The sequence below is a fragment of the Heloderma suspectum genome, chromosome 16 (assembly GCF_057233095.1).
Source record: "Heloderma suspectum isolate Gila_16-S chromosome 16, 16-S_ref, whole genome shotgun sequence".
Lineage (NCBI taxonomy): Eukaryota > Metazoa > Chordata > Lepidosauria > Squamata > Helodermatidae > Heloderma > Heloderma suspectum.
In genome coordinates this window covers 17,638,475-17,663,794 of record NC_139473.1, presented here as the reverse complement: position 1 = coordinate 17,663,794, position 25,320 = coordinate 17,638,475, and the positions used below count along the sequence as shown (strand labels likewise).

Sequence of the window (25,320 nt, the reverse complement as noted above, 5' to 3'; positions counted from 1 at the left end):
CTAATTTCAGAAGCTTGCCTGGTTGCTGAAGCAATGGGGCTTACGGGATCCTACTGGGAAGTCTCACGGGGCCAGCCCTATCCTTAGGCATGGTGAGGCAGTTGCCTCAGGCAGCTGATTTTCAGTATCAGGATCTGACCCTCTCCCAGCAGCCAGGAGGGACAGCGAGAAGGTGTGGCAGGAAGAGAGAGAGAGAGAAGGGTTGGCCACACCGACCTTTGGCTCCGACCCCACCCACCCCGGCATCAGCTCTGCCCACCATCAGCATAGCCCCCCCCCTCACACACACACACACAGGGTTCCCCTGAGGGAATGCAACTCCCCAAACAAAAAAGGCTCTAGCCCAAGACATATTGCTGTCTGTAGTAGGATGGCAAGTTGTGCCCCCCACGCCCACCAAGGCCAAGGGGCAAGCTACCCGAGGATGGCCAAACTCTTTTGGCCTTTGAAGCAGAGAAATCCACCAGCACCTCCCCTTGGGAGTAAAAATACAATAATAATTAATTAAACCACCAGCAGTTTGGTGCCCCTTCACGATGCTGAAAATGGGCTGCCTGAGGCGACTGCCTTACCGTGCCTAATGGTAGGGCTGGCCCTGTGGGACTTCCCAGTAGGGTCCCATAAGCCCCTTCGCCTCGGCAACTCCCTCTTCTCACGGCAGCACCGTTCCTCACCACTTCTGTCTGACATGCTGCGGCAACCCGTGCTGGCTCCAGGCTTTGGTGGGCTCTCGGGCGAGATCCCCTCCTTGGGCCCCTGCCTTGACCCAGTCTACCACCTCCCGGCCATGGTCACCAGCTGCTCTTGCCCCTCTTTCTCATCATGGCTCCCACTTGCTTGCTTGACAGGCAGAGAGCTGGTGAGCAAGTAGGCCGTGGCATCTCTTCCTCAGCACCACTGATGTCTGGGCCAGAGCGAGAGGCTCTGAAGAAGCAGGCAGCGGTAAATTTAGATTGTGGATTTGACAGACGTATGGGCCCCCCTTTACATGGCCTTCCTCTCCCCCTCTCATGCTTTGCACCTGCTTCCACGTTCCTTGGTTGGCCAACCCTGAGAAAAGAAAGACTAGAGCATGTGCCGTTGTGCATTTTAAGTTCACTTAAATCACAGCACTATCATGACTTCAGGAATAAAGCGGAGTTGCCTTCCGCTGCCCTCATCATCTGCCCCTCTCTGGGTGGTCACCGGGGCCCTAGAGTTTGGCCCCAAAGTACAGCTCTGGCTGCAACGGTGAGGGGGAAGAGCCGCTTCATGGGGCTCCCATCAGTGGGCCCTCTGCCGGGGTGTAGGCTAGGGCTGTGCAGGGCCCCCGGACCTGCCTCAAAGGCTGCTTTGGGGCTCATGAGGTGGGCCCAACCCTCTTCGGGCCGCTTTGGGTCCAACCCGACCCACTTTGGGCTCCGGGGCCGAAGCAGGATTTGGGTGGCCAAAGTGGGCTGTCCCCCCCGCCAGTGCCCCCTGCATCTTACCTGGACACTTGGGACACGTGCCATCAGCCTCTTCAAGGGAGTCACCATTTGGGTGACTTCCTCTATTTCTGGAAATTGAATCCTGCGCAAATGGCGCCCGAAAGGCTGTCATGTACCCAGCATTACAGGCGTTTACGGAGGGTGGCTGGACGGCGGGGTTTCCAGATCACTCTGAAGCCCGCCGAAGCAGTTCGGAGCGGCCCAACCTGCTTCGGGTTGCTTCAGGCTGACCCTGACCCACTTTGGGTGCGGCTCGAAGTGGCCCGAAGCACCCCGCTTTGACTTGGAATTCAGCTCCGGAGCTGAAGCGGTGCACAGCCCGAGTGTAGCCATGCCAGCCCTTGACACTGGTCCAGGCGGCAACTGCTGTTGTGGCAGTAAAAACTCAGCCTCTTTTCTCCTGTCCTGGGTTACTGGTGGGAGGACGCGAGGGTGTCCCCCACCCTTGCGGTTTCTCCTTGCCTGTGGGGTCAGCGTCTGGACATCCGCACCGTATACTTATTTCAATTACAGACCAAACAGATGACTTTTTTTTTAGTTTGCATGTGTTTTAATGCTTTTTTAAAAACAGCAAAAGGATGAGGTTGGAAAGGATTTAGAAACCCCCACGGAACTTCAGTGGGCACGTCGTGACTGACATGGAGAGGGACAAGCCTTCTGCTTCGGTAGAGCCCCCCTCCCCGTTTCTCGCTCGGCTCCCTCCGTTTTTCCTTGACGCCTTCAGTTCCCCTTTCCTCTGAAGTAATCCGCCAGTTTCTCCACCGCTTCCACGCACACGCTGGGGTACATGCCTTGGGAGTACGTCCCCACCAGGACGAAGGCCCGTGTTTTCACCAACACCACTCCGTTGTCTTTGCCCTTCAGGTAGATCGACTGTTCGTCCGCTCGGACGCATTTGTAATGCCGGTCCTTGAAGTACAGTCCTTCCCTTCGGACTTGGAGCAAGTCCTTGTAGAAGGCTTGGACGAAAACCAGGGCCTGGCTTTGGATATTAAAGCCAGGGGTGGTCGCCAGCACGCTCGCGTCCACGATTTTGATGAGGGCGGCGTTGGCCACGTGCTTTGTCCTGGTGAGGCTGTCGATCAGGAGACTTTGGGCCTGGTTCATTTTCCGTCGGCGCTCGGTAGCTAACTCTCCAGCAGCTGCCCTGGTTACGTACACAATCTAACTGCCATGCTCTTCGCCCAAAGACTTCTGGGAACTGTAGTTTGTTGAACCGCAGGCTCCTAGCAACTGGGCAGTTCTGAATTCCGAAATTCCAGCTGTCTTTTCTGCTTTTAATCCCTGTTCCTTCCCTCCCAGCCCACGTGTAGTGCAAATATTATTTTCTCCATGCGCCTTGCAAGTGAATCAGGGTGGGGAGTTTATTCTGGTCCTGGATCAATTAACCCCTTGCTAACCATGCTCATTCTCCTCTCCTTCTCTCTCTCTTGTGCCCCTTTCTGGCTTGCTTCCACTTAACGTCAGTAGTATTAAGACAAGAACGAACATCTGAATGAGATCTATATTAGTTTTGCCCCCACCCCCCACCCCCACTTTGTCTGCAATGGCCACAGGGTTAGCTCAATACTTTTTTCTGCCTGTGGCAGAACAGCGATGCCTTCTAAGACAACTCAAGGCTAGTCAAGTTATTTTGGTACCCGAGGCAGAAAATTCAACATGCACTCCCTCCCACCAGGTCAAATTACAAAAATAATACATCCAGTAACTTAACAATTTGCAGCCCATTCATAACACTATCAAATTAGCTGCCTGAGGCAGTCTAACGGTAGGGCTGGCCCTGGGAAGGAAGTTTCCTCAGGAATAGGTTGGGTCTGTGGGAATGGGGGGCCAGGAGGGGAAAAATGAGTGCCCAATCTCAGCCCTATTTTAAAAAAATTCTTATGGCAACCCGCTTTGCTGCAGCAGCCCTGTGTGAAGGAACATTGACCTCTGAGAATGTGCAGAATGCATTTTGTTCACCAGTTGATTATCTCTATCAAGCCCTGCTCCTCACCTTTCTCAGTATCTGGGGTTAGAGCTAAAGCACTAAAGAGGGTATAATGTGCCGGGAAGCTTATGTTGCAATCCTATGCATATTTAGACAGAAAAAAGTCCTACAATTCCCAGCATTCCCCAGCCAGCCTGTTTAGGGATTTTAACGGTTAATGAGAGCAGAGCTTATCATTGGCCCAAATTTATATCCTGCCAAGACCTTGTTTTCTTTTATAAGATAAGAGGGGCAGGGTTAAACTGCTTGTATATATGCTCCTCCAGTCCATTAACACTACAGAGAGCAGTAGTATATGTTCTTTTGGAATAGGTGTGGAATTTCCCCTGGCTGGCTGGGGAATGCTGGGAATTGTAGGACTTTTTCTGTCTAAATATGCATAGGATTGCACCTTTAAAGTAGGGGGCTGGACTAGATGACCTCTGAGTTCATTTCCAACTCTATGATTCTATGAAATTCCACACCTATTACCAAAAGAACATATACTACTGCTCTCTGTAGTGTTAATGGACTGGAGGAGCATAATATACAAGCAGTTTAACCCTGCCCCTCTTATCTTATAAAAGAAAACAAGGTCTTGGCAGGTTATAAATTTGGGCCAATAATAAGCTCTGCTCTCATTAACTGTTAAAACCCTAAACAGCTTGGGACTGGGTTACTTAAGGATCACTTTCCCCATATGGTCCTTCCCATACACTGAGACCTGCTTTGGAGGCCCTGCTTGTGTGTCCATTGGTTAAAGTACTAAAAAACACGAGAGACAGCACCTTCTCAGTGGTGGCCTCACAGTTATGGAATCCCCTTCCAATTGATTTATGCTTAGCCTCTTCAGTACATGCCTTTATGAAGGCCTTGGAAATGTATCTCTTCACTGCAGCCTTTCCTTAAGACTGAATGGCCTGTGTGATTCACAGCCGCTCTTCTTTTGGTAACTACTGTTATCATGTGTGCCATGTATCTTGTATCATGCCCCTTTGAATGTCACTTTGTGTGGCCTTTGTCCTAAGAAATGGTTTATAAATGCCTTGAGTAAAGAAATATAAATAAATAACACAGGCGAAGAGAGTACCCCTGGGTATATGCAGAGTTGCGCCTTTCTCTCCCTTCATGGCAACCACACACACACATACTTACCTGGTATTAAGGGATACGTTTCTAAGTTAGAGGATGTAAGTTGCAGGCTGGCGGAGCTCTGGCAACTCTAATTTCAGTAATTGTTACCAGCTACCCCCCCTTCCTAATACAGTTTTGCATCCTACCGCACATACCATCTCAGGCTTGCGCCCTCCGACATCTCTTTGGAAAACATAAGCAAATGAGTTAAATCGACAAAGGCTCATGGTATCGTTTAAAGCAAGTATGGGCCCAGATCGCAACCCAGGGTTTGGTGGTGCATGCTGCCTGCTCACTCCGGCTGTGAACCTACACCCCTGGCTCGTCTCTCCCCTGACAAGCCAGAGAAATAACCCAACAACACACCGTTGTTCAAAGAATGGCATGAAGTGGGAGCTCCCAGCTGAGAAGGCTTCGCTTGCCCCTTGTCTTTCCTGAAGGAAAGTTTGCGGGAGAGCGAAGCCATCTAAACTGCTGCCTCAAGGAATGCCCCGTTTGATGCTGGTTCAGTTGGGAGCTGTTCTACCCCGTCTCCCTTTTCTGAGGGGGCAGGACCTTTGGGAAGGGGGCAGGGCCTCTCTGGAGGCCTTTGCGGGTCAGAATGGGTTGGAGGTTCCCATTCCCTGATTTAGAGATCAGATAATCTCTAGAGATAGAGATTTAGGCATCACAGGAACGTAGGAAGCTGCTTTATACTGCGTTAGACCACTGGTCCATCTAGCCCAGTACTGCTGCCACTGACTGGCAGCAGCAGCTCTCCAGGGTTTCAGCCAGGAGTTTTTCCAGCCCTACCTAGAGACACCAGGGATTGAAGCTGGGGCCTTCTGCATGCAAAGCAGGGGCTCTGCCACTGAGCTGCGGTCCCTCCCGTAACCCACGGCGAAGCGGCAAATAGCGCCCCCCATTTCCTGCCCAAGTCAAGGCGCATAGAAGGCCAGTCAAATTATTTTGGAACCTGAGCCATAAAATCCCAGAAGCACCTCTCCTCCTCCCAGGCAGTAACGTGACCGTAATAATTTAAAGGAAGGGTCACTGCCTCATGGCAATGCTGGCCAGCGGCGCCATCAGGGTCAGACTCTGGGACAGAGATCTGGGGCCTTGCTAAGAAGGATGAGCAGCAGGGACCCCCAAACACAGCAGGGCTTTGAAGTAAGTGCAAAGGGGTTCCAACAGGACTGTGACATCCAGAGTCTAAATTGACCTGCCTGTACTACTGTACTATTTGTACAGGCAGGTCAATTTAGACTCTGGATGTCATAGTCCTGCTGGAACCCCTTTGCAACCCCTTTGGAACCTTTTTCGCTCGAGGGCTGAACTCATTTTGGAGACGCCGTTGGGGGCCAATATTCAAAAAATGCCAGCCATTTTAGTGTAAAGCTCTCCACTGCCAATAACTTAGGAGAAGCATTTCAAGTTTTTAGTATGGGGGAAAAAAACATGTAAAAGCCGTGAAACCATCAAACGATCAGAGGTCAGGGGCGTGGCGGGGGGCGTGTCCATCTGGAAACTCCAGGGGGTTGCATTGGCATGCCAGGCAGGCTGAATTTGGCCCGCAAATCTTAGGTTCAACAGCTCTGCACTAGTTCTTCTCACCTGACAATTCTGTGTAGAATTGAATGTGTAACACTTTTTTTCTGGGTCCCTAAAGGGAGTCACAGCAAAAGCCTTGTACAGGGATAATTAACATATATCATTTTAATTTCTTAATTAAAAACAATAATAATGCACGTCATAATTTTACTGGCATAACAGTTGTTTATTCGGTCAGTCGCTTCCGACTCTTCGTGCCTTCATGGACCAGCCCACGCCAGAGCTTCCTGTCGGCCGTCACCACCCCCATCTCCCCCAAGGTCGAGTCCGTCACCTCCAGAATATCATCCATCCATCTTGCCCTTGGTCGGCCCCTCTTCCTTTTGCCTTCCACTTTCCCTAGCATCAGCATCTTCTCCAGGGTATCCCGTCTTCTCATGATGTGGCCAAAGTACTTCAGTTTTGCCTTTAATATCATTCCCTCAAGTGAGCAGTCTGGCTTTATTTCCTGGAGGATGGACTGGTTTGATCTTCTTGCAGTCCAAGGCACTCTCAGAATTTTCCTCCAGCACCACAGTTCAAAAGCATCTATCTTCCTTCGCTCAGCCTTCCTTATGGTCCAGCTCTCGCAGCCATAGGTTACTACGGGGAATACCACTGCTTTAACTATGCGGACCTTTGTTGTCAGTGTGATGTCTCTGCTCTTCACTATTTTATCAAGATTTGCCATTGCTCTCCTCCCAAGAAGTAAACGTCTTCTGATTTCCTGGCTGCAGTCAGCATCTGCAGTAATCTTTGTGCCTAGAAAGACAAAGTCTGTCACTGCCTCCACGTTTTCTCCCTCTATTTGCCAGTTATCAATCAAGCTGGTTGCCATAATCTTGGGTTTTTTTTAGGTTTAACTGCAACCCAGCTTTTGCACTTTTTTCTTCCACCTTCGTCATGAGGTTCCTCAGCTCCTCCTCGCTTTCACCCAACAAAGTGGTATCATCTGCATATCTGAGATTGTTAATGTTTCTTCCAGCGATTTTAACTCCAGTCTTGGCTTCATCAAGCCCAGCACGTCGCATGATGTGTTCTGCGTACAGGTTGAATAGGTAGGGTGAGAGTATACAACCCTGCCGTACTCCTTTCCCAGTCTTAAACCAGTCCGTTGTTCCGTGGTCTGTTCTTACCGTTGCTACTTGGTTGTTATACAGATTCCTCAGGAGGCAGACAAGGTGACTTGGTACCCCCATCCCACCAAGAACTTGCCACAATTTGTGATGATCCACACAGTCAAAGGCTTTAGAATAGTCAATAAAACAGAAATAGATGTTTTTCTGAAACTCCCTGGCTTTCTGCATTATCCAGCGGATATTGGCAATTTGGTCTCCAGTTCCTCTGCCTTTTCGAAACCCAGCTTGTACATCTGGCAATTCTGGTTCCGTGAATTGCTGGAGTCTACCTTGCAAGATCTTGAGCATTATCTTACTGGCATGTGAAATAAGTGCCACTGTTCGATAGTTTGAACATTCTTTGGTGCTTCCCTTTTTTGGTATGGGGATATAAGTTCTCCAAATTCCACCTCGAAGCTCGTTTCATCTTGTGCCCATTTCAGACTGCAACCTTTGTTGTTCTCTTTTTGCATGAAAATTCATGCATCATTTGCTGTGCATTGTTCCCGATGTACGCGTCAGCTGTGTGCATCTTCGAAATGCACGCGTCCTTCTCCCACTGATTAAAGTCTGCTTATGCTCATTTGTCAACGTGCACATTTTTTTCTGGCACATTTTGCAAATGTATACACCTGCTGCTGAACACATATGTTTTGCATCGCAAATCACAAAGCAAAATAAAAAATGTACGGACTTCAGCTGCAGATTGTGTTCAAGTCTGTGTTGGTCCGGAAGGTGCGAACTGGGTAAATCCTGATTAAAAAGGAAGCACTTCTTCACACGGAGCATAGTCAAACTATGGAATTCACTACCACAGGATGTAGTGATGGCCCCCAATTTGGATGGCTTTAAAAGGGGGTTGGTCAAATTCCTGCAGGGGAAGGCTATCAATGGCTATTAGTCCTGATGGCTATGTGCTACCTCCAGTATCAGAGACGGTGAGCCTATGTGCACCAGTTGCTGGGGAACATGGGCAGGATGGTGCTGTTGCCCTCATGCCCGGCTTGTGAGTTCCTGGTCGACAGCTGGCTGGCCACTGTGTGAACAGAATGCTGGACTAAATGGACCCTTGGTCTGATCCAGCATGGCTCTTCTTACGTTCTTAAAAAATGACCTAAAATTAATTTCTCATGCATCACTAGTTTGCAGCCATACGGGTAAATATTCTACATTATCCATAGCTGGCTCTCCTCTGTGGCTTTAATGTGAACCATACGCAATGAAACCATTTGTGAACTGGAGATTATCTGCGGTATTTGTCACTTCTCTCTCTCCCGCCTTTGCAAGGGATACTTGTTCAATGTGATGTGTAAGGGCCCCATCTCCTTGGCAGAAAACAATGGACTATAAAAGCCAGTCCCCAGAACAGCTGCTGTGAGAAAGGCCTTTTTGATATTTCTTCTCCCAACCCACTAATCACCCCTTTTGCTGACCTGAACGAAGGCAATTATACATCCTGGTTATTGTAAACGGACCACAAAACACCAGGCATACCTTAACATGATGTCATGTCTAGACGCACCATTCAGGTATAAATTATCGAGAAAAAGTAGCTTGTTCAGTGGTTAAAACTGTAAAAATTTAACAAGATATTTTTGTGCCTCTCTTGTATTCTGTCTCTCATATACAGTCCTGTGCCTCGGACTAGGAGAATTCTCAGCTGCCTCTCGATCTGGGAAAGGGAGGGAGGATTTGGTTTTGGGAACTGGAACCCTCCTCTGTTTTCTTCCTCCAACTGTTTCATTTCCTATTAGTACAGCGTTTCTCAAATGGGGAATGGGGTGGGGTGGGGTGGGGTGGGGGGAAATGTGTGTGCGCTTCCCCAGAGTTTTGCTTTGACTTTGTAAACATGCATACAAGCAAAGCGTTGGCTTTCCCAACTAGAATCAGGGTTAGAGAGGAGTGGGGTTGTGAGTCCGTGATTCCCATGGGCTTATTTTCCTCAAATTGGAGAAGGGCTGTAGTGCAATGGCAGAGGGTACATTTTGCATGCAGAAGGTCCTGGGTGTCAGGGTGGACACTTAGCCCATAGAATCCCAGAGTAGTTCTGATTCGGAGGAAGAGCAGTCGCTCCTGGGAGAGGAGCGCGCCCCTTTTCCCCAGGGCCCGCAGCTGACAGAGATTCCTCCCACAGTCCAGGGAGTGACCCAGCACAGATAGCAGACTGGGTGGATGCGCGGCGCAGACGCAGAGAGCGGCGCCAAATGGAGGGCGCAGAAAGGAGGCGTAGCGCCCGGTTGGCGCTCAAAGAACGGTTGCGCCCAGAGGATCCAAGGGAAAAGGGGAGGGATTCTCCCTAGTCCTTATATTCAGGGGTCTGCCAGTAATTGCCTTTCAAACGGGGACCAACTGTTCCAACTTAGGGCATAGGGATGCTGCTGCTCAGATCTAGTTGCTACCTGTAGAGTTAAGTTGTAAAAGAAGAATAAAGCTTTGAAAAGAATCCCTTTGTCTGTGTCTGGACTTGGCTACTGGATTAGACTGAGAGAGCCCTCCAAGGAGCCCTTGACACTGGGTTCGATATGGTTGGAGAAGACTAGGGTGGCCACCAAAAAAGAGGACACCACCAAAATAAAAAGGACACCACCAAAAAAGAAAACATCACCAAAAAAGATGACACAGATTTGTGTAAAACTTGCATGCCCAAGGTTGTATGTATAGATGCTCCTTTAGACAGCATCACTCTAAACAGAAATACATACATATCATCCTTGTGGGGAAGACCAGGTGAGCTGTGTGCCCTGCTCAGTCTGCTGTCCAGGTGCCACAACCTATGGATGGGCAATTTCAAGGCCCCCTCTGCTCTTCCTTCACATGGTTCTTTATCTTAAAACCAGACTTGGACTGGACAGCCCTTTAAACAGAAGACACCTTCAAACAGAAGACTGTAAAGTAGAACACATGGGCCTGGTTTCCACATAATGCTAAGCCATGGTTGGTTTGTTGAAATCTGGCTTGCTATTGTGTCTGACCCCCATCCCCTGCAAACAAACCATGTTTTGATAACTAGCTACAAACCACGAATATAAGCCATACTTTGTTGTTAGTGTATGAAGTCTGGCTTGTTTAAACCATGACTTGTCGAGATCTCTGAACTCAGAACCGTGGCTTATCCCTGCCTTGTTCGCACTGCTGTCCACCCTGAAACAGGGATGCCCTGCAAGAGCAACCTGAAAATGAAAATGCTCTGAAAGCTGGCAAAATGGGTGGGAGAGAAACAAAGCAAAAACAGGGAAAACAAGGCACAGTTGGTTTGCTCGTCTGTGAGACAATGCATGGCTAAAGCAACAAACCATGGTTAATGTAAACCATGGCTTGCCATTATGTGCGAACACAGCCATGGCCGCCCTAGGGAAGACTCTTGTCTGAAATCCTGGAGAAACACTACCAGTCAGTGGAGACCAGACTTCTTCAACTTGGCCATTGGCCATACTGTCTGGGAATTATGGGAGTTATAGTCCAACACGTCTGGAGGGCACCAAGTTGGAGAGGCCTGGAGCAGTCAATACAGAGTAGGGACCATCCGTCTGATTCAGAGCAGCATCCCATGTTGAGATGGAGTGGTGTGGAGGAGAGGTGAGCAAACCCTCACTGTATCCAGAAATGATCCACAAATGATGGGGGTGGGGGGATGAGTGTTTTTTTGCCAGACATCCGATATTCATCCTCTTTTCTAACTGATCATTTCTGAATCAGCAAGGGTACTAGGCCCTGGTAGTCTCCCAGTGATCTAATCAGAACTGCTGCAAGGCCTACAGGGCCTGTGCAGCCCTCCCAGCCTGAATGTGGCACTCCTGTATTGCACAACTAACCAAATGGGCCGTGGCTCAGTGGTAGAGCCCCTGCTTTGTATGAAGAAGGCCCCAGGTTCGATCCCTGGCATCTCCAGTTAGGGATGGAAAAACTCCTGCCTGAAACCCTGGAGAGCTGCTGCTGCCAGTCAGTGTTGACAATACTGGGCTAGATGGACCCAGGGTCTGACTCGGGATAAGGCAGCTTCTGATGTTCCTAGAGGCAGAGGGGCAGCAGAGGGGATCCCATCAATGCCTGCAGGGGTGCTGGGTGTAGCCAGCTGTTGGACTGTCCCAAAGATAGGCACATGTATGGTGCATCCAGGAGGATCAGTGTGTCAGGGATGAGTCCCAGTGCCTTGAGATGTCTGACAGCTCCAATTCTGAAGCAGAGTTGGAGCACCTAGATCAGAGCCCAGGGGAGGGACCCTCCCTAGTGATCCAAGATGCTGGGAGAGATTCCTCCGAAGGCCTTGACAAACAGATGGCCCAGGCTGAGTCGCTGCCCCCTCCCTCCACCATCAGAACTCAGGTTTCTGAGGAGGCGGAAGAGGAGGGGGAGGAAGAGGTGCATGACTTGAGAGATGCTAGGGCACATAGCAAAGTGGGAAAAGTTAGGGGCAGGGCTCAGACACTCAGCCAGGATAGCCACTCTTGGAAGCCAACATAGGAGGGAGCCACCCTAAGGGAGGGGCATCACTGCTAAGCAAGTCTGGCCATGAGAGGTTCACGTCCGAACTGTCAGCAATTTCACTACCCTCTGGTTCGTCTCTTCTAATTAGAGATCACAGATTAGTTGTTTAGGGGCCTGAGGCAGTCTGAGAACTTCCTGGAATCTGTATTTGTAGAGAGGCTAGTCTGTCTCTAGCAAAATAAAGTAATATTAGCCTGAAGCTTTGTCTCCTCGTGGTGTTGATTGCAAAGGAGGGAGGACGATCCATTTCTGACGTAGCATCAGAACTGAGAATTTGGCATGGCTGAGAGGCCCCAAACATGTTGCATCTCCATCGGCGCAAAGGGAACCGTCTCCTCTGCTCTCCATACCTTCCGAGAGTCATTCGTTCATTTATTTTGTTTCAACGCCGCCCAGTTGCCAAAGCTCTCTGGGCACTTCGCAAAAATCTAGACCCCCAAAGACAACGTCACAAAACCACAATATAAAATCTGGAACGTACAAAAAATTGAAACAATTTAAAATAGCTAAAAACGATCAACAGTAAAATACTAGGACCTGATAAAACAACTGACATTAAAAGAGTCGCCCCATGTCATCTCACAAACAGCTTGTGAAAGTCCTCTCAGTTTCAAATGCTTCTCTCTTCTTATGCAGCACGAGCGGCTGGCATTTCAGCCCACACAAAATCATAGATTTGGAGGCGGCCTTAGAGGATTGCTTGATTTACAAGATTTATATACTGCTCTCCATCCGATACGATATCCAAACACTGAACAATAAAAAGGGGAGAACTATCAGCACCATAACCATGATATAGAATTAAAAGCTTTAAAATCAGATTGTGCTAATTAAACTATAGGTTTACCTCTCTGCCTGATGTTGGAGTTGCAGAGTGAGATGTCTGTCCAGCATCCAGCAAGGGAGGGCCCAGAGCCCCTCTGGGTGGTTGTTCCTATTATCAAACTGCTCTTACTGTCAAGAAATCCAACCAAAATCTATGCTCCTGTAACTTAACCTTCTTGTCCTCCCCGCTGGGGCAACGGAGAACAAGACTTTGGCCTCTTGTATGAGCTAAAACAGACATCGCTTTAAGTCTGTATCTAGCAGCTATGCCTTTAAAAAATTTTTTACTCTCGATTACATGCAGGGTCCTGATCTAGACTGGGACTCTAGCAGGGGAAGGGTCCTCCAATCCAACTATCCCCTGGACCTACTCTGAAGTAAAAATGAAAAAAGCTGCTAACTACAGATTTACTAGAACCCAAGAGGGTCATCCCATGAAGCCGATTGGTGGGAGATTCAGGACAGACAAAAGGAGGGACGTCTTCACACAGTGCAGAGTGAAACTATGGAACTCGCTACCACAAGATGGAGTGATGACCACCATTTTGGATGGCTTTAAAAGGGGGTTGGAGAAATTCCTGGAGGAGAAGGCTGTCAATGGCTACTAGTCCTGTTGGCTCTGTGCTCTCTCCAGTATCAGAGGCAGTCTGCCTATGTACACCAGTTGCTGGGGAACATGGGTGGGAGGATGCTTTTGCACCTGTGTCCTGCTTGCGGGTTTCCTGTTAGCAGCTGGTTGGACACTGTTGGAACAGAATGCTGGATGAGATGGACCCGTGGTCTGATCCAACAAGGGTCTTCTTATGTTCTCATTTAAAGTCATGTCTCTTTTGGCCATATGTGACAGCTCCTTATGTATTTGAAGGGTGCTACCATGCCCACCATGGATATGCAAGTCTGGTTGTGTGGTTTTTTGGCTTCCAGCTGATGTTAAGTTATTGTGGCCAGCAACTGGAGAGGTGGGTCAGTTACCCATTTGCAAGAAAAAAAATCAAGAGATTTTCCCCAAATAGAGGAGATACTCACCAGCCAAAAGGTTGTTTTGTCCCCATAGTTCTCAGCGCTCAGTGAGAGTTTCATTTAGAAGGAGGGGTTAATATCAAAGAACTTTTGGGCAGGCACTCAGAAAGCAGCCTGAATGCATCCTTATCACCATTTTGAGCGAGAGAATTTCTCAGGAAATGATGTTCAGTTTGTAAGACATCTGAGCATTACTTGTAAGCTTGCAAATACGAATTCCAAACCAGGTAATTATGAACATAAGTGATGGCTTTTAATCTTAATTTGCCTAAGGAAGCAAAAAACAAACAAAAACAACACCTGGGTGGGAAATTCCAGGGCACCTTTAGAGGGACAGCTTTTGAGCAGAGAACACCAGAGGATAATGGTGCTCTTTGAACATCTGTATATTTGCAAATGGGAAGCAAGCAAGCAACCCTGAAGCAACAGTGCATGTCTTTTAAGCACCATCAGCCCCAGAAAAGCAGAGACAGTACTCTTGCGTCCCTGTCCCGAGCTGTTTCTTGCCAGCTTAAAATGGCACCCCTGCTTTGCCACTCATATTTGGGCACCGTGAACTTTTGTTCAATATACACTTGCTACAAAAGGGAGATGGTCAGTTCCACCCCCTCTTCATCTCTCCCAGAAATACACTGGTTGCCTGTCTGCAGATAACTGTCTACGAGAACTCGGGGGAAAGGCAGGAAATGGGGAAGAAGAAGATTGCATTGCAATATGCACCAATGGCCCCCAAAAAGGAATTTAATACTTCTCCATATTTTGTTTTAAAGAGCTTTTGTGCTCTAGGGAACAAGGCTCCTCCGTCCTGATGAAAACAAAAAAGCATGAGCTGTATCTGAAACTGATTCACTAACTGCATCGGAGAGTTTGAAAGGCAACGGTCATTTGGCTCATCAGTGTGGGGAGTGCACGTGCATAATCAGTCCAGGAATACCGTGTGCTGATCTGTGTACGGTATTCTGTGCATTACTGTGTAACCCTCATCCGCAAAAGTTGGAAAAGGCGCAAAGTTGGAAAGGCACAGAACAGGGCAATGAAAATGAACAAAGATTTGGAGCGCCTTCCCAGTGTGGAAAAGCTATTCATTTCCCTCAGTGGCCATCAGAAGCGCTCTTTGTTCTTTTTAAGCATGTAGGGGCTGTTCACACAACACGCTAACCCACACTCAGTGGTTGAGTGTGGGTCACTGTTGAACCGTGGGTTGTTTATTGAACTGTGAATGAGCGTGGTGTCTGAGCCCAGGACATTTTCTTCAGGATGGCTTGTTAACCACGCAGTGTGGCTTGTTAACCAGCCTGAACAACCCAACAACAAATCATGGGTTCTCAAAGTGGCTTGTTCGAGGAAAATAAGCCACCCTGCATGGGTAACAAGCTACCTTGTGGAAAATGTCCTGAGTTCACCCAAGCTTTCACTCAGTGCTTTATGGCCGCAAATGGTTTAAAATACACCATTTATGGCTATAATTTTCCCGTGATAGGCTAATGGCAGTCACCATTAGCGTATCACATTTCATAGGAAGCTGGAGAGCTGCTCTGCCAACTCCGTAGAGTACTCCACTGGGCCCCAAGTGACCCAAAATGCCTAGCAGCAGGCACCTGCCCCCTCCAGACTGGACAGTAGGGGGTTTGTACATCCCTAGGCCACAGTAAGCCATAGTCTAGTAACATCGAAGATTAACAACTGTAAAGCATTGTATGTAGGACTACCCCGAAGGCTTCCCGGAAACTTCTGTTAGTTCGAAACACAGCTGCTAGGCGACTAATTGGAACTGGACGTTAGGAATATGTTCCAGTGCTGCTTAAAGAGCTGTATCAGCTCCCACTCCGTTTCTGGGATCGCTACTTCAAGGTGTCAGTGCTTGCAGAACCTCAGGGCAAATACAGTCCTCCGGGGGTTCTCCAGGAGGCCAGGACCTCTTCCCTTGGTTGCACCCCATTTCTCCCAGCTGACGATTGTTTAGTACTGCCCCCCCCCCGGTCAAAATGCCTCTCCTAAGTCTTCATGACTAGCAGTGAGAGCTTTAAGCAAAAACAGGAGGGTATGTTGGGCCCCTTTTTCCTTTGGCCACGCCCACCACTGGAACGCGGCCCCCAAGAGCTTTTCTGAAGTGGAACGCAACCCTTCGGCTGAAATAGATTCCACACCTCTGCTTTGAATCCCTGCATGGATTGGGACCTGGGGAACCTGAAGGAAAGCCTTCTGTTAGATAAACCTCCCTGTAGGGATGTGCCAACCCACCCCTCTCCAGGTTCTCCAGGCGCCTGCCCAGCCCCTGCCCCCACTCGACAGTCCCCGGACTGCGCTCAAGCCCCTCCCGCGCTCGGCCTCGACAAGCTCCACTGTCACCATTTTTTGAAAAATAAGAGCTAGCACGTCCACAAAAGAAAATACATGAGACACAGAGCCTCCTGTGCAGATCTAAATACGGGGTGCAGAACTGTTTTAGGGTGGGGGCCCAAAATGCATGGACATGCCTAGTGGCACCAGGACACACACCCCTCCCGCCATGTTGCCTTTCTTTGTGCCGGGAAAGGTCCAGAGTTCTGTGCCTCTCCCAGCATGGAGAAAGGGACTCATCCAGCACCGGAAGAAAGAGCTCCCCCTCTTGGTGTGGGCCCAGTCCCTGGCTTCATGGGTCATGCACTGTCCCCTCAGAGCTGCTGTGTGCCATCCCAAAGGGCTCTGCAAGAGCAGCCCTGCCTCCTGATGCAGGCCAATTTCCCTGCCGCCCACATCCCAACCTGAGATGAGAGATAATCAGTGGTGTAGTGGATCAGTTTAGAGGGACACAGCACTGGCACTTTTTTTATTATCAGGAATGCCGATTTCTTCTGCCACCCCCTCAGAATGCCTTGTTCCCTCTGAGCTTAGCTGCAATCCCCACAATAGCCCAGGGAGAAATGGATTTTCCCAGCAACAATATCCTGGTGCGACCTGTTGTAATGCAAGTATTTCAGGGTGGCTTGGTCTTGAATGGGCTCTAGGACCCATGAGCTTTACAGAAGACGTGCTCCTGGTGGAGATGAAAACTGCCAGAACTGGTTTGTTGATATGCATCCACACAGCTGCCCGAGTTTTTGGACTCTCCTTGGGAGCGTGGCTAGGGAGACGGTCACTATGATTGCCTGCACTTCAACCTTTGCCACTACACCCGTGGAGATGAAGTGGCGATTCCTCCAGTGGGGGTTTCCTCACCCGCTGGAGGAACCCAAGGAAGTTTTGTGGGCCAGGTTATTCCAAGTGGCCAGAGGTTCCACATCCGTGTCTTTAAGCATGTGGAGTCACTCTTTTGGGAACTGTGGACCCAAACCGCTTAGGCCCTGTGCTTCCTGGAAAACCAGGATGCTGGTCAGATGGATCTTCTCTATGATCTGTCAGGTTCTTTTTGTGTCCGCATGATTGCTGCACAAGAAGCAGAGTGCCTTTTCTATTCATGCTTTCCCAGGAAAACCAAATGGGTGACAGGCAAAATGCCTCAGACTGCAATTTTAGACTTGATAGCTTTCCCCTCTCCTAATTTCTCCACGCGACCTCCCTTGCGCTTAGCAAAGAGCAGGTACGAGTAGCACAAGCGAACCAACTCACTGTCAGAAAAGTTTTAGAATTAATGGGGTAGTGTCTGATTCCAAAAAAACAGCATAAATTACATCCTGGAATCCATTATGTCTTGCTCTGTTTGACAGGAGGAAACACGGTCTATATAGTGAAATAAAAGACATCCTGGAACCTATTATATTTTTTGAGAAAAAGACAAAAGGAACATGGGGAAGGACGTTATAGGATCGACGGGTCTAATAAATGATGTGTTGGCATCTCTCTTCCACCAAGTCTTGGATTAACAACAGATGTATTACACTAATGTCTATTTATACGTTAATCTAAAACAACTGCATTGCTGTTACGGACAGGAATTCTATAAATGCAACTCCCTCCACCTCCCCCCCCCCCATCTTGATTCTACTTCTAGGAGAAAGTTGCCAAGCTTTGGAAAAAGAAGCAGGATTTTGGGGCGGGCAGGGGGCGTGTTGGGGGCAAAAGGAATGCAAAAGTTAGATGCATGAGAGAAGAATGTCATATTTGGGCCTGTCTCTTTAGGATCTTAAGTAAGCCAATATTGTCATTGCTTCCACACTTAATTGCATAACGGAGAGTTAGGTTATGTTCCCTTGGTTAATAACAGATCCCACTAATAGGTTCCACAGCTCACACCTCTTGCGGTGACCTACCCCAATTTTTAAAGTTGCCAAGACATTTTGGAAATACCTGCTAGGTTATCTAGGTCAGGGAAAATGGACACCCACCTGGACACTTCTAATTACTTCTTAATCTGCTGGACACCCTTGATTTTGAACATGCCCCCCTATTCTGAACCTTATAAATTTTGTTTTATTGCTGACCTCTATTTTGGTCTACACATGAGTTGCAGACCCCATGTGGTGTTGGATAACAGGAACAGTTCCGCATACTTCCAGACACTAGGTGGCGACAGAGGATGCGTTGCATCAATAGCCAGTTGTCTGGTTCAGCCCCCTTGTTGTCTGATCAGTTCCTTCTTCATAGAATCAAAGAAGAGTAGAGTTGGAAGGGGCCTACAAGGCCATCGAGTCCAACCCCCTGCTCAATGCAGGAATCCCAAGTCAGAGCATCCCGGACAGGTGGCATTGTCTTGAATGCCTCCAGTGTGGGAGAGCCCACTACTTCTTCCTGCTCCCTCCCCTTCCTCTTCCTTCTTCCTCCTGCCTCTGCAGCAAGTGCCATCTGGTGCTCCCCCTGAAGGAAGCGAGTAACCATATCTCATGCCTTTGCTTACTTACACTCACGCTCCCAGCTTTAGGGGGTGCTTGTAGTTAAACAGTGTTAGATAGCCCTCTCTGACGATGTGTATAAAAGCACTAACCTATGTTGATTTGAACATTTTGTAATCTGGCTCTAATGCTACATGCTGTGTTGTCACGCCTTCTCTGTATAAGGCAACTCTGCTGTAAGTCACACCAGACTTTCCAAATTGCTGGAGGCCGCTTGGAAGACTTCTGAAATAAGATTCCATTTCTTCTGCACCTGTGCAGACTGCTAGAAATGGAGGAACAAGGAAACAGTGCCTGGATTGATGTAGACATAATGTTGAGGTAGCCAAATAGTTGCCACTGCTGGACCGCAGGAAACTGTGGAGCAAAAGCGAAGAGCCAGGAATCAAGACTTCGAGCAAGGAGTCGGATGATGATGATGATAATAATCTTTATGATAATGCAGTGCTTGAATTTTCTTATTTTCCTCTTCCTTCCCCATCCCTTCTTCCTTTTGTATTGTGATTATTGGGCTGTACTGGGATTGAGTTGTTTTCTAAATTGTTGCACAGCTTGGTGCTCTACTTAGAATCCTTTTAGGTGCCAATAAATAAACCAACATTGTTAACGATAACATCACAGAGGAGCAGCAGAACACAAAGTCCGTTCACATACACCTGAAAACACTTGCTGAAAGACCCCTTCCGGGAAGGGCCATAGCGTAGTAGTAGAGCGCCTGCTTTGTGTGGAAAAGGTCCCGGGTTCAATTCCTGACTTCTCCAGGTAGGGCTGTCTGAAACCTTGGAGAGCCACTGCCAGTCGGTGTAGAAAATACTGAGCTAGATGGGCCAATAGTCTGATTCAGTATAAAAGCAGCTTCCTGTGTTTCTATTCAAAACCATGAGAACTAGAATCGTAAAACCTATGATGTCCTAAATCAGCCTTCCTAAATCCTAGAGGAGAAGGTTATCAATGGCTACTAGTCCTGATGGCTATATGCTACCTCCAGTATCGGAGACAGTATGCCTGTGTACACCAGTTGCTAGGGAACATGGGTGGGAGGGTGCTGTTACATTCATGTCCTGTGTCTGTGTGTGGGTTTCCCATGGATAGCTGGTTGGCCACTGGATGAACAGAATGCTGGACTAGATAGACCCTTGGTCTGACCCAGCAGGGCTCTTCTTATATTCTTAAGTTTGCTTTATTTTTTAGGGGGAAAACCGTAGCTCAGTGGCCGAGTTTTACAGGCTGAAGGTTTGAATTTCAATCCTCAGCATGTCCTGGCCCCTGTCTGAAACTCTGGGGATTCACTGCCAGTCAGAGGAGACGTAAACTGGAGGGGACAAGGCTCTGATTCAGTATAATCGGACAGGAACATCGCACAGGAACACAGGAATATCGGAAGCTGCCATATACTGAGGCAGACCCTTGGTCCATCTAGCCCAGTATTGTCAACACCGACTGGCAGCAACGGCTCTCTGGGGCTTCAGGCAGGAATTTCCCTGCCCTACCTGGAGCTCCTGAGGATGGAACCTGCGACCTTCTGCGTACAAAGCAGGGGCTCTACCACTGAGAGATGTCCCCTCCCGCAGGGAGGACTGCAGTTCAGGGGCTGAGTGCATCATTTGCAGGCAAAAGCCTTCCCCAAGCTTACCGCAACAGCTTTAGACCACAGCTCCCAGAATTCCTGACTATGAGCTGTGCTGGCTGGGGTTGATGGCTGTTGTAGCTCAAAACATCCGGAGAGAACCAGGTTGGGAAAGAGTGTTCTCACATTTGATCCCTGCCTGGTAGGGCTGGGAAATACCCCTGCCCCAAAACTTGGAGAGCCGCTCCTCACCTGGGTTGGTCATGTTGTATTTACATAGGACAGGAAGCTGGCTTTGGGAAAGGTTTTCGGCCCCCTCCCCGAAGTCTTCTATTGAAGCCTAAAAGGTTCGAGAAAGATGGCTTGCCTCAGGGCCGTTTAGAAGAGCCTAAAAGGTTCGAGAAAGACGGCTTGCCTCAGGGCCGTTTAGAAGAGCCTAAAAGGTCCGAGAAAGACGGCTTGCCTCAGGGCCGTTTAGAAGAGCCTAAAAGGTCCGAGAAAGACGGCTTGCCTCAGGGCCGTTTAGAAGAGCCTAAAAGGTCCGAGAAAGACGGCTTGCCTCAGGGCCGTTTAGAAGAGCCTAAAAGGTCCGAGAAAGACGGCTTGCCTCAGGGCCGTTTAGAAGAGCCTAAAAGGTCCGAGAAAGACGGCTTGCCTCAGGGCCGTTTAGAAGAGCCTAAAAGGTTCGAGAAAGACGGCTTGCCTCAGGGCCGTTTAGAAGAGCCTAAAATGTCCGAGAAAGACGGCTTGCCTCAGGGCCGTTTAGAAGAGCCTAAAAGGTCCGAGAAAGACGGCTTGCCTCAGGGCCGTTTAGAAGAGCCTAAAAGGTCCGAGAAAGACGGCTTGCCTCAGGGCCGTTTAGAAGAGCCTAAAAGGTCCGAGAAAGACGGCTTGCCTCAGGGCCGTTTAGAAGAGCCTAAAAGGTCCGAGAAAGACGGCTTGCCTCAGGGCTGTTTAGAAGAGCCTAAAAGGTCCGAGAAAGACGGCTTGCCTCAGGGCCGTTTAGAAGGGCCTAAAAGGTCCGAGAAAGACGGCTTGCCTCAGGGCCGTTTAGAAGAGCCTAAAAGGTCCGAGAAAGACGGCTTGCCTCAGGGCCGTTTAGGAGGGCCTAAAAGGTCTGAGAAAGACGGCTTGCCTCAGGGCCGTTTAGAAGAGCCTAAAAGGTCCGAGAAAGACGGCTTGCCTCAGGGCCGTTTAGAAGGGCCTAAAAGGTCCGAGAAAGACGGCTTGCCTCAGGGCCGTTTAGAAGGGCCTAAAAGGTCCGAGAAAGACGGCTTGCCTCAGGGCCGTTTAGAAGGGTCTAAAAGGTTGGAGAAAGACGGCTTGCCTCAGGGCCGTTTAGAAGAGCCTAAAAGGTCCGAGAAAGACGGCTTGCCTCAGGGCCGTTCAGAAGAGCCTAAAAGGTCCGAGAAAGACGGCTTGACTCAGGGCCGTTCAGAAGAGCCTAAAAGGTTCGAGAAAGACGGCTTGCCTCAGGGCCGTTTAGAAGAGCCTAAAATGTCCGAGAAAGACGGCTTGCCTCAGGGCCGTTTAGAAGAGCCTAAAAGGTTCGAGAAAGACGGCTTGCCTCAGGGCCGTTTAGAAGAGCCTAAAAGGTCCGAGAAAGACGGCTTGCCTCAGGGCCGTTTAGAAGAGCCTAAAAGGTCCGAGAAAGACGGCTTGCCTCAGGGCCGTTTAGAAGAGCCTAAAAGGTCCGAGAAAGACGGCTTGCCTCAGGGCCGTTTAGAAGGGCCTAAAAGGTCCGAGAAAGACGGCTTGCCTCAGGGCCGTTTAGAAGAGCCTAAAAGGTCCGAGAAAGACGGCTTGCCTCAGGGCCGTTTAGGAGGGCCTAAAAGGTCTGAGAAAGACGGCTTGCCTCAGGGCCGTTTAGAAGAGCCTAAAAGGTCCGAGAAAGACGGCTTGCCTCAGGGCCGTTTAGAAGGGCCTAAAAGGTCCGAGAAAGACGGCTTGCCTCAGGGCCGTTTAGAAGGGCCTAAAAGGTCCGAGAAAGACGGCTTGCCTCAGGGCCGTTTAGAAGGGTCTAAAAGGTTGGAGAAAGACGGCTTGCCTCAGGGCCGTTTAGAAGGGCCTAAAAGGTCCGAGAAAGACGGCTTGCCTCAGGGCCGTTCAGAAGAGCCTAAAAGGTCCGAGAAAGACGGCTTGACTCAGGGCCGTTCAGAAGAGCCTAAAAGGTTCGAGAAAGACGGCTTGCCTCAGGGCCGTTTAGAAGAGCCTAAAATGTCCGAGAAAGACGGCTTGCCTCAGGGCCGTTTAGAAGGGCCTAAAAGGTCTGAGAAAGACGGCTTGCCTCAGGGCCGTTTAGAAGAGCCTAAAAGGTCCGAGAAAGACGGCTTGCCTCAGGGCCGTTTAGAAGGGCCTAAAAGGTCCGAGAAAGACGGCTTGCCTCAGGGCCGTTTAGAAGGGCCTAAAAGGTCCGAGAAAGACGGCTTGCCTCAGGGCCGTTTAGAAGGGTCTAAAAGGTTGGAGAAAGACGGCTTGCCTCAGGGCCGTTTAGAAGAGCCTAAAAGGTTGGAGAAAGACGGCTTGCCTCAGGGCCGTTCAGAAGAGCCTAAAAGGTTCGAGAAAGACGGCTTGCCTCAGAGTTGTTTAGAAGAGCCTAAAAGGTCCGAGAAAGACGGCTTGCCTCAGGGCCGTTTAGAAGAGCCTAAAAGGTCCGAGAAAGACGGCTTGCCTCAGGGCCGTTTAGAAGAGCCTAAAAGGTCCGAGAAAGACGGCTTGCCTCAGGGCCGTTTAGAAGAGCCTAAAAGGTCCGAGAAAGACGGCTTGCCTCAGGGCCGTTTAGAAGAGCCTAAAAGGTCCGAGAAAGACGGCTTGCCTCAGGGCTGTTTAAAAGATCCTTGCCCACCCCAACATCCCTCTGGCTGGGGATGATGGGAGCTGCAGTCCGAGATGCCTGGAGGATGCCGGTTCGGTGGAGGCTGATTGAGAACGTCATAGTTTTAAGAACTGTAATGTGCGAAGCGCTCCAAGGAGGCGACGGGTTTTGTTCCAGAAACATCCTACACCTCTGCAGCTATCTTGCCTCTTCCTCCCCTCCACAACCTGCCTGTCTTTATTCCTTTGGCTTTTGTCTCCCTTTCTTCTCAAAGGGAGCTGCAGGAGTAGGGGATGTAAGTTAATTTACCTCACGCTGTTCCCCTTGCATCTCCACCTGCTGGGTGTGGGTTCGAGGCCTCGTGGGATATCAAGGGAGAGAGTGGTGGGGGGCTGATGGAAAAAGAGCCTCGGGTTTTAAACATGTTCTCCCTTGCTTTTTTGGATTGTGTGTGTGTGCTTTTTATTGGCTAATGAAACTTTAAAGTCTCTCCCCCCCGCCCCTTTCCATCCCTCCTCTTCAAAGTGGCGACTTTGCAGACAACCCCAAACTTTTGCATTTGATCTCTTGGTGGAGTTCACAAACTGGTTGCTAACGGTTACTATGATGTTAGACATCTGGGAATAACCCTAATCAAATAAACTGCTGACTCAGTTAGGCTGGATAAACCCAGACTAGTGAATTATTAGGTTTGACATAATGTTCTATTTATTTTTTCCTTGTGTTCGGCTGTCTCCGGCGAACTGGCTGTGTCTGATGGAGGAGTGAGTTCCTCCACTGAGGCAGATAATGGTGCCATATTGCCGACATATAAGGCTTCTGCTCAATGACTGTGTGTTTGCCTGGCCAGGTTTTCTGAGGAGTTGCCAGCCAGAGAAGCCATGGTGACTTCATGCTAACTTAGCTAATACAACCATGTGTGTGTTTGCGTGTGTGTTTGCGTGGGACGTACAGCACCAACAATGCATTTGTTGCTATGGGAATCCGCCCAGATGTTAGTTAAGCCAACCCCTGTGTCTCTGATTCTGGGTGCCTCCATTCTCTGAGGTGGTGTAGGTGCCTACCCGTGACAGGGCCTTCTCAGTGGTGACACCTGTCATCTGGAAGACCTTCTCCTTATCACAGGGGTGCAGAACCTCCATCCCTCCTAGAGTCCCAATTTTACCATCTGTGGGCGGTATCCAACTGCGTCATTCCATTAGCTCAAGTGATTAGGGTCTGAACTATGCACAAGAGAAGAATCCAAGGAAGATCCAGTGGAGTTCTTCTAGTGTTATTTGCATTTGCGGAAAGTCACCGTTGGATACCACCCTGGGGTTCCCCAGATGGCCATGCTCCAACTACCGGTCATTTGGTGGTTTCCCAGCTGTTGTGCAGTTTTCTCTCATTCTAAAAGGTGGAAATGCCTCTCTGAAGGCTTAGTTCCTGGCAGTCAGAGCTTTAAACTATAATATGCTGGTAATTCCCCCCCGCCCCTTTTGCCTTTGGCCACACCCCTTTTATCATCAGTCCTGCCCCTCACCAGAACGTGTCCCCCCTCAACTTCCCTGAAATGCGTTTAAAGAGGTTCTACACCCCTGCTGTATCGGTTTGTATGACCATGTATGCATCACCCCCCACCCCCAGAGGAAACAAAAGAGGACACAGATCTGTATAAAATTTGCACGTGCTAAATTATATGTCAAACCCTAAAGAACCCTAAGAATATAGGGTTCTTTAGGGTTTGACATTTATTTATTTCTATACCGCCCAATAACCGAAGCTGGCTGGGCAGTTCACATATTTTATATGTGCACGTGCAAATTTTATACAGATCTGTGTCCTCTTTTGTTTCCTCTTGAAACTGGACTAGAACAGGGGCAGAAGGGAATCTTCTGATAGATCTCTGGGTGACTTGTAATATATCAGCAAGGGTCTACAACTCCCAGTTGTGTTAAGGGTAGCAACTTTTAGGTCTGAATTAGAATCCCTGATTGATAGTAACTCAGATAAGAACAGCAGAACATAAGAAGAGCCCTGCTGGATCAGACCAAGGGTCCATCTAGTCCAGCATTCTGTTCACACAGTGGCCAACCAGCTGTCGACCAAGAACCCAGAAGCAGGACACGAGTTCAACAGCACTCTCCCACCCATGTTCCCCAGCAACTGGTGTACACAGGCTCACTGCCTCTGATACTGGAGGTGGCACATAGCCTTCAAGACTAGTAGCCGTGGATAGCCTTCTCCTCCAGGAATTTGTCCAACCCCTTTTAAAGCCATCCAAATGCATCTTAAATGGGACTGGCTGCGATGAAGTGTGAGTGGCTGTGGCATGCGAGTGTCCTCACGGACGGAGTCCTCAGAATCCAAACGTGGCAAGGCAATCTCTGTTGGATGTAGGGGAGCTGACCCCCAGGAACTTTCTCGGGAACTTCGTCTTGGGGAGGTGGAAGCCTCGTGATGCCTTTCTGTGACCAAATCCTCCTCCTGAACGCTTAACGCTGGAGCCTCCTCTGAGGACAAGAGGCTGGGATCTTCTGAGGATGAGGGCTTGGAGTTCAT

The 25,320-nt window shown here is 49.2% G+C and overlaps 2 protein-coding genes across 4 annotated transcripts in view; one reads left to right on the top strand and one right to left on the bottom strand.

Moving 5' to 3' along the window:
* The window catches only part of COL26A1 (collagen type XXVI alpha 1 chain), a 211,875-nt gene that overhangs the window by 59,956 nt on the left and 126,599 nt on the right, over nucleotides 1-25,320 (top strand). The gene's annotated exons all lie outside the window — the stretch shown is intronic.
* Nucleotides 2,012-2,663, bottom strand: PFN4 (profilin family member 4). Its single transcript, XM_084823318.1, has one exon. The coding sequence runs from the start codon at nucleotides 2,574-2,576 to the stop codon at nucleotides 2,190-2,192; it is 387 nt and encodes a 128-aa protein (XP_084679444.1). The 5' UTR covers nucleotides 2,577-2,663; the 3' UTR covers nucleotides 2,012-2,189.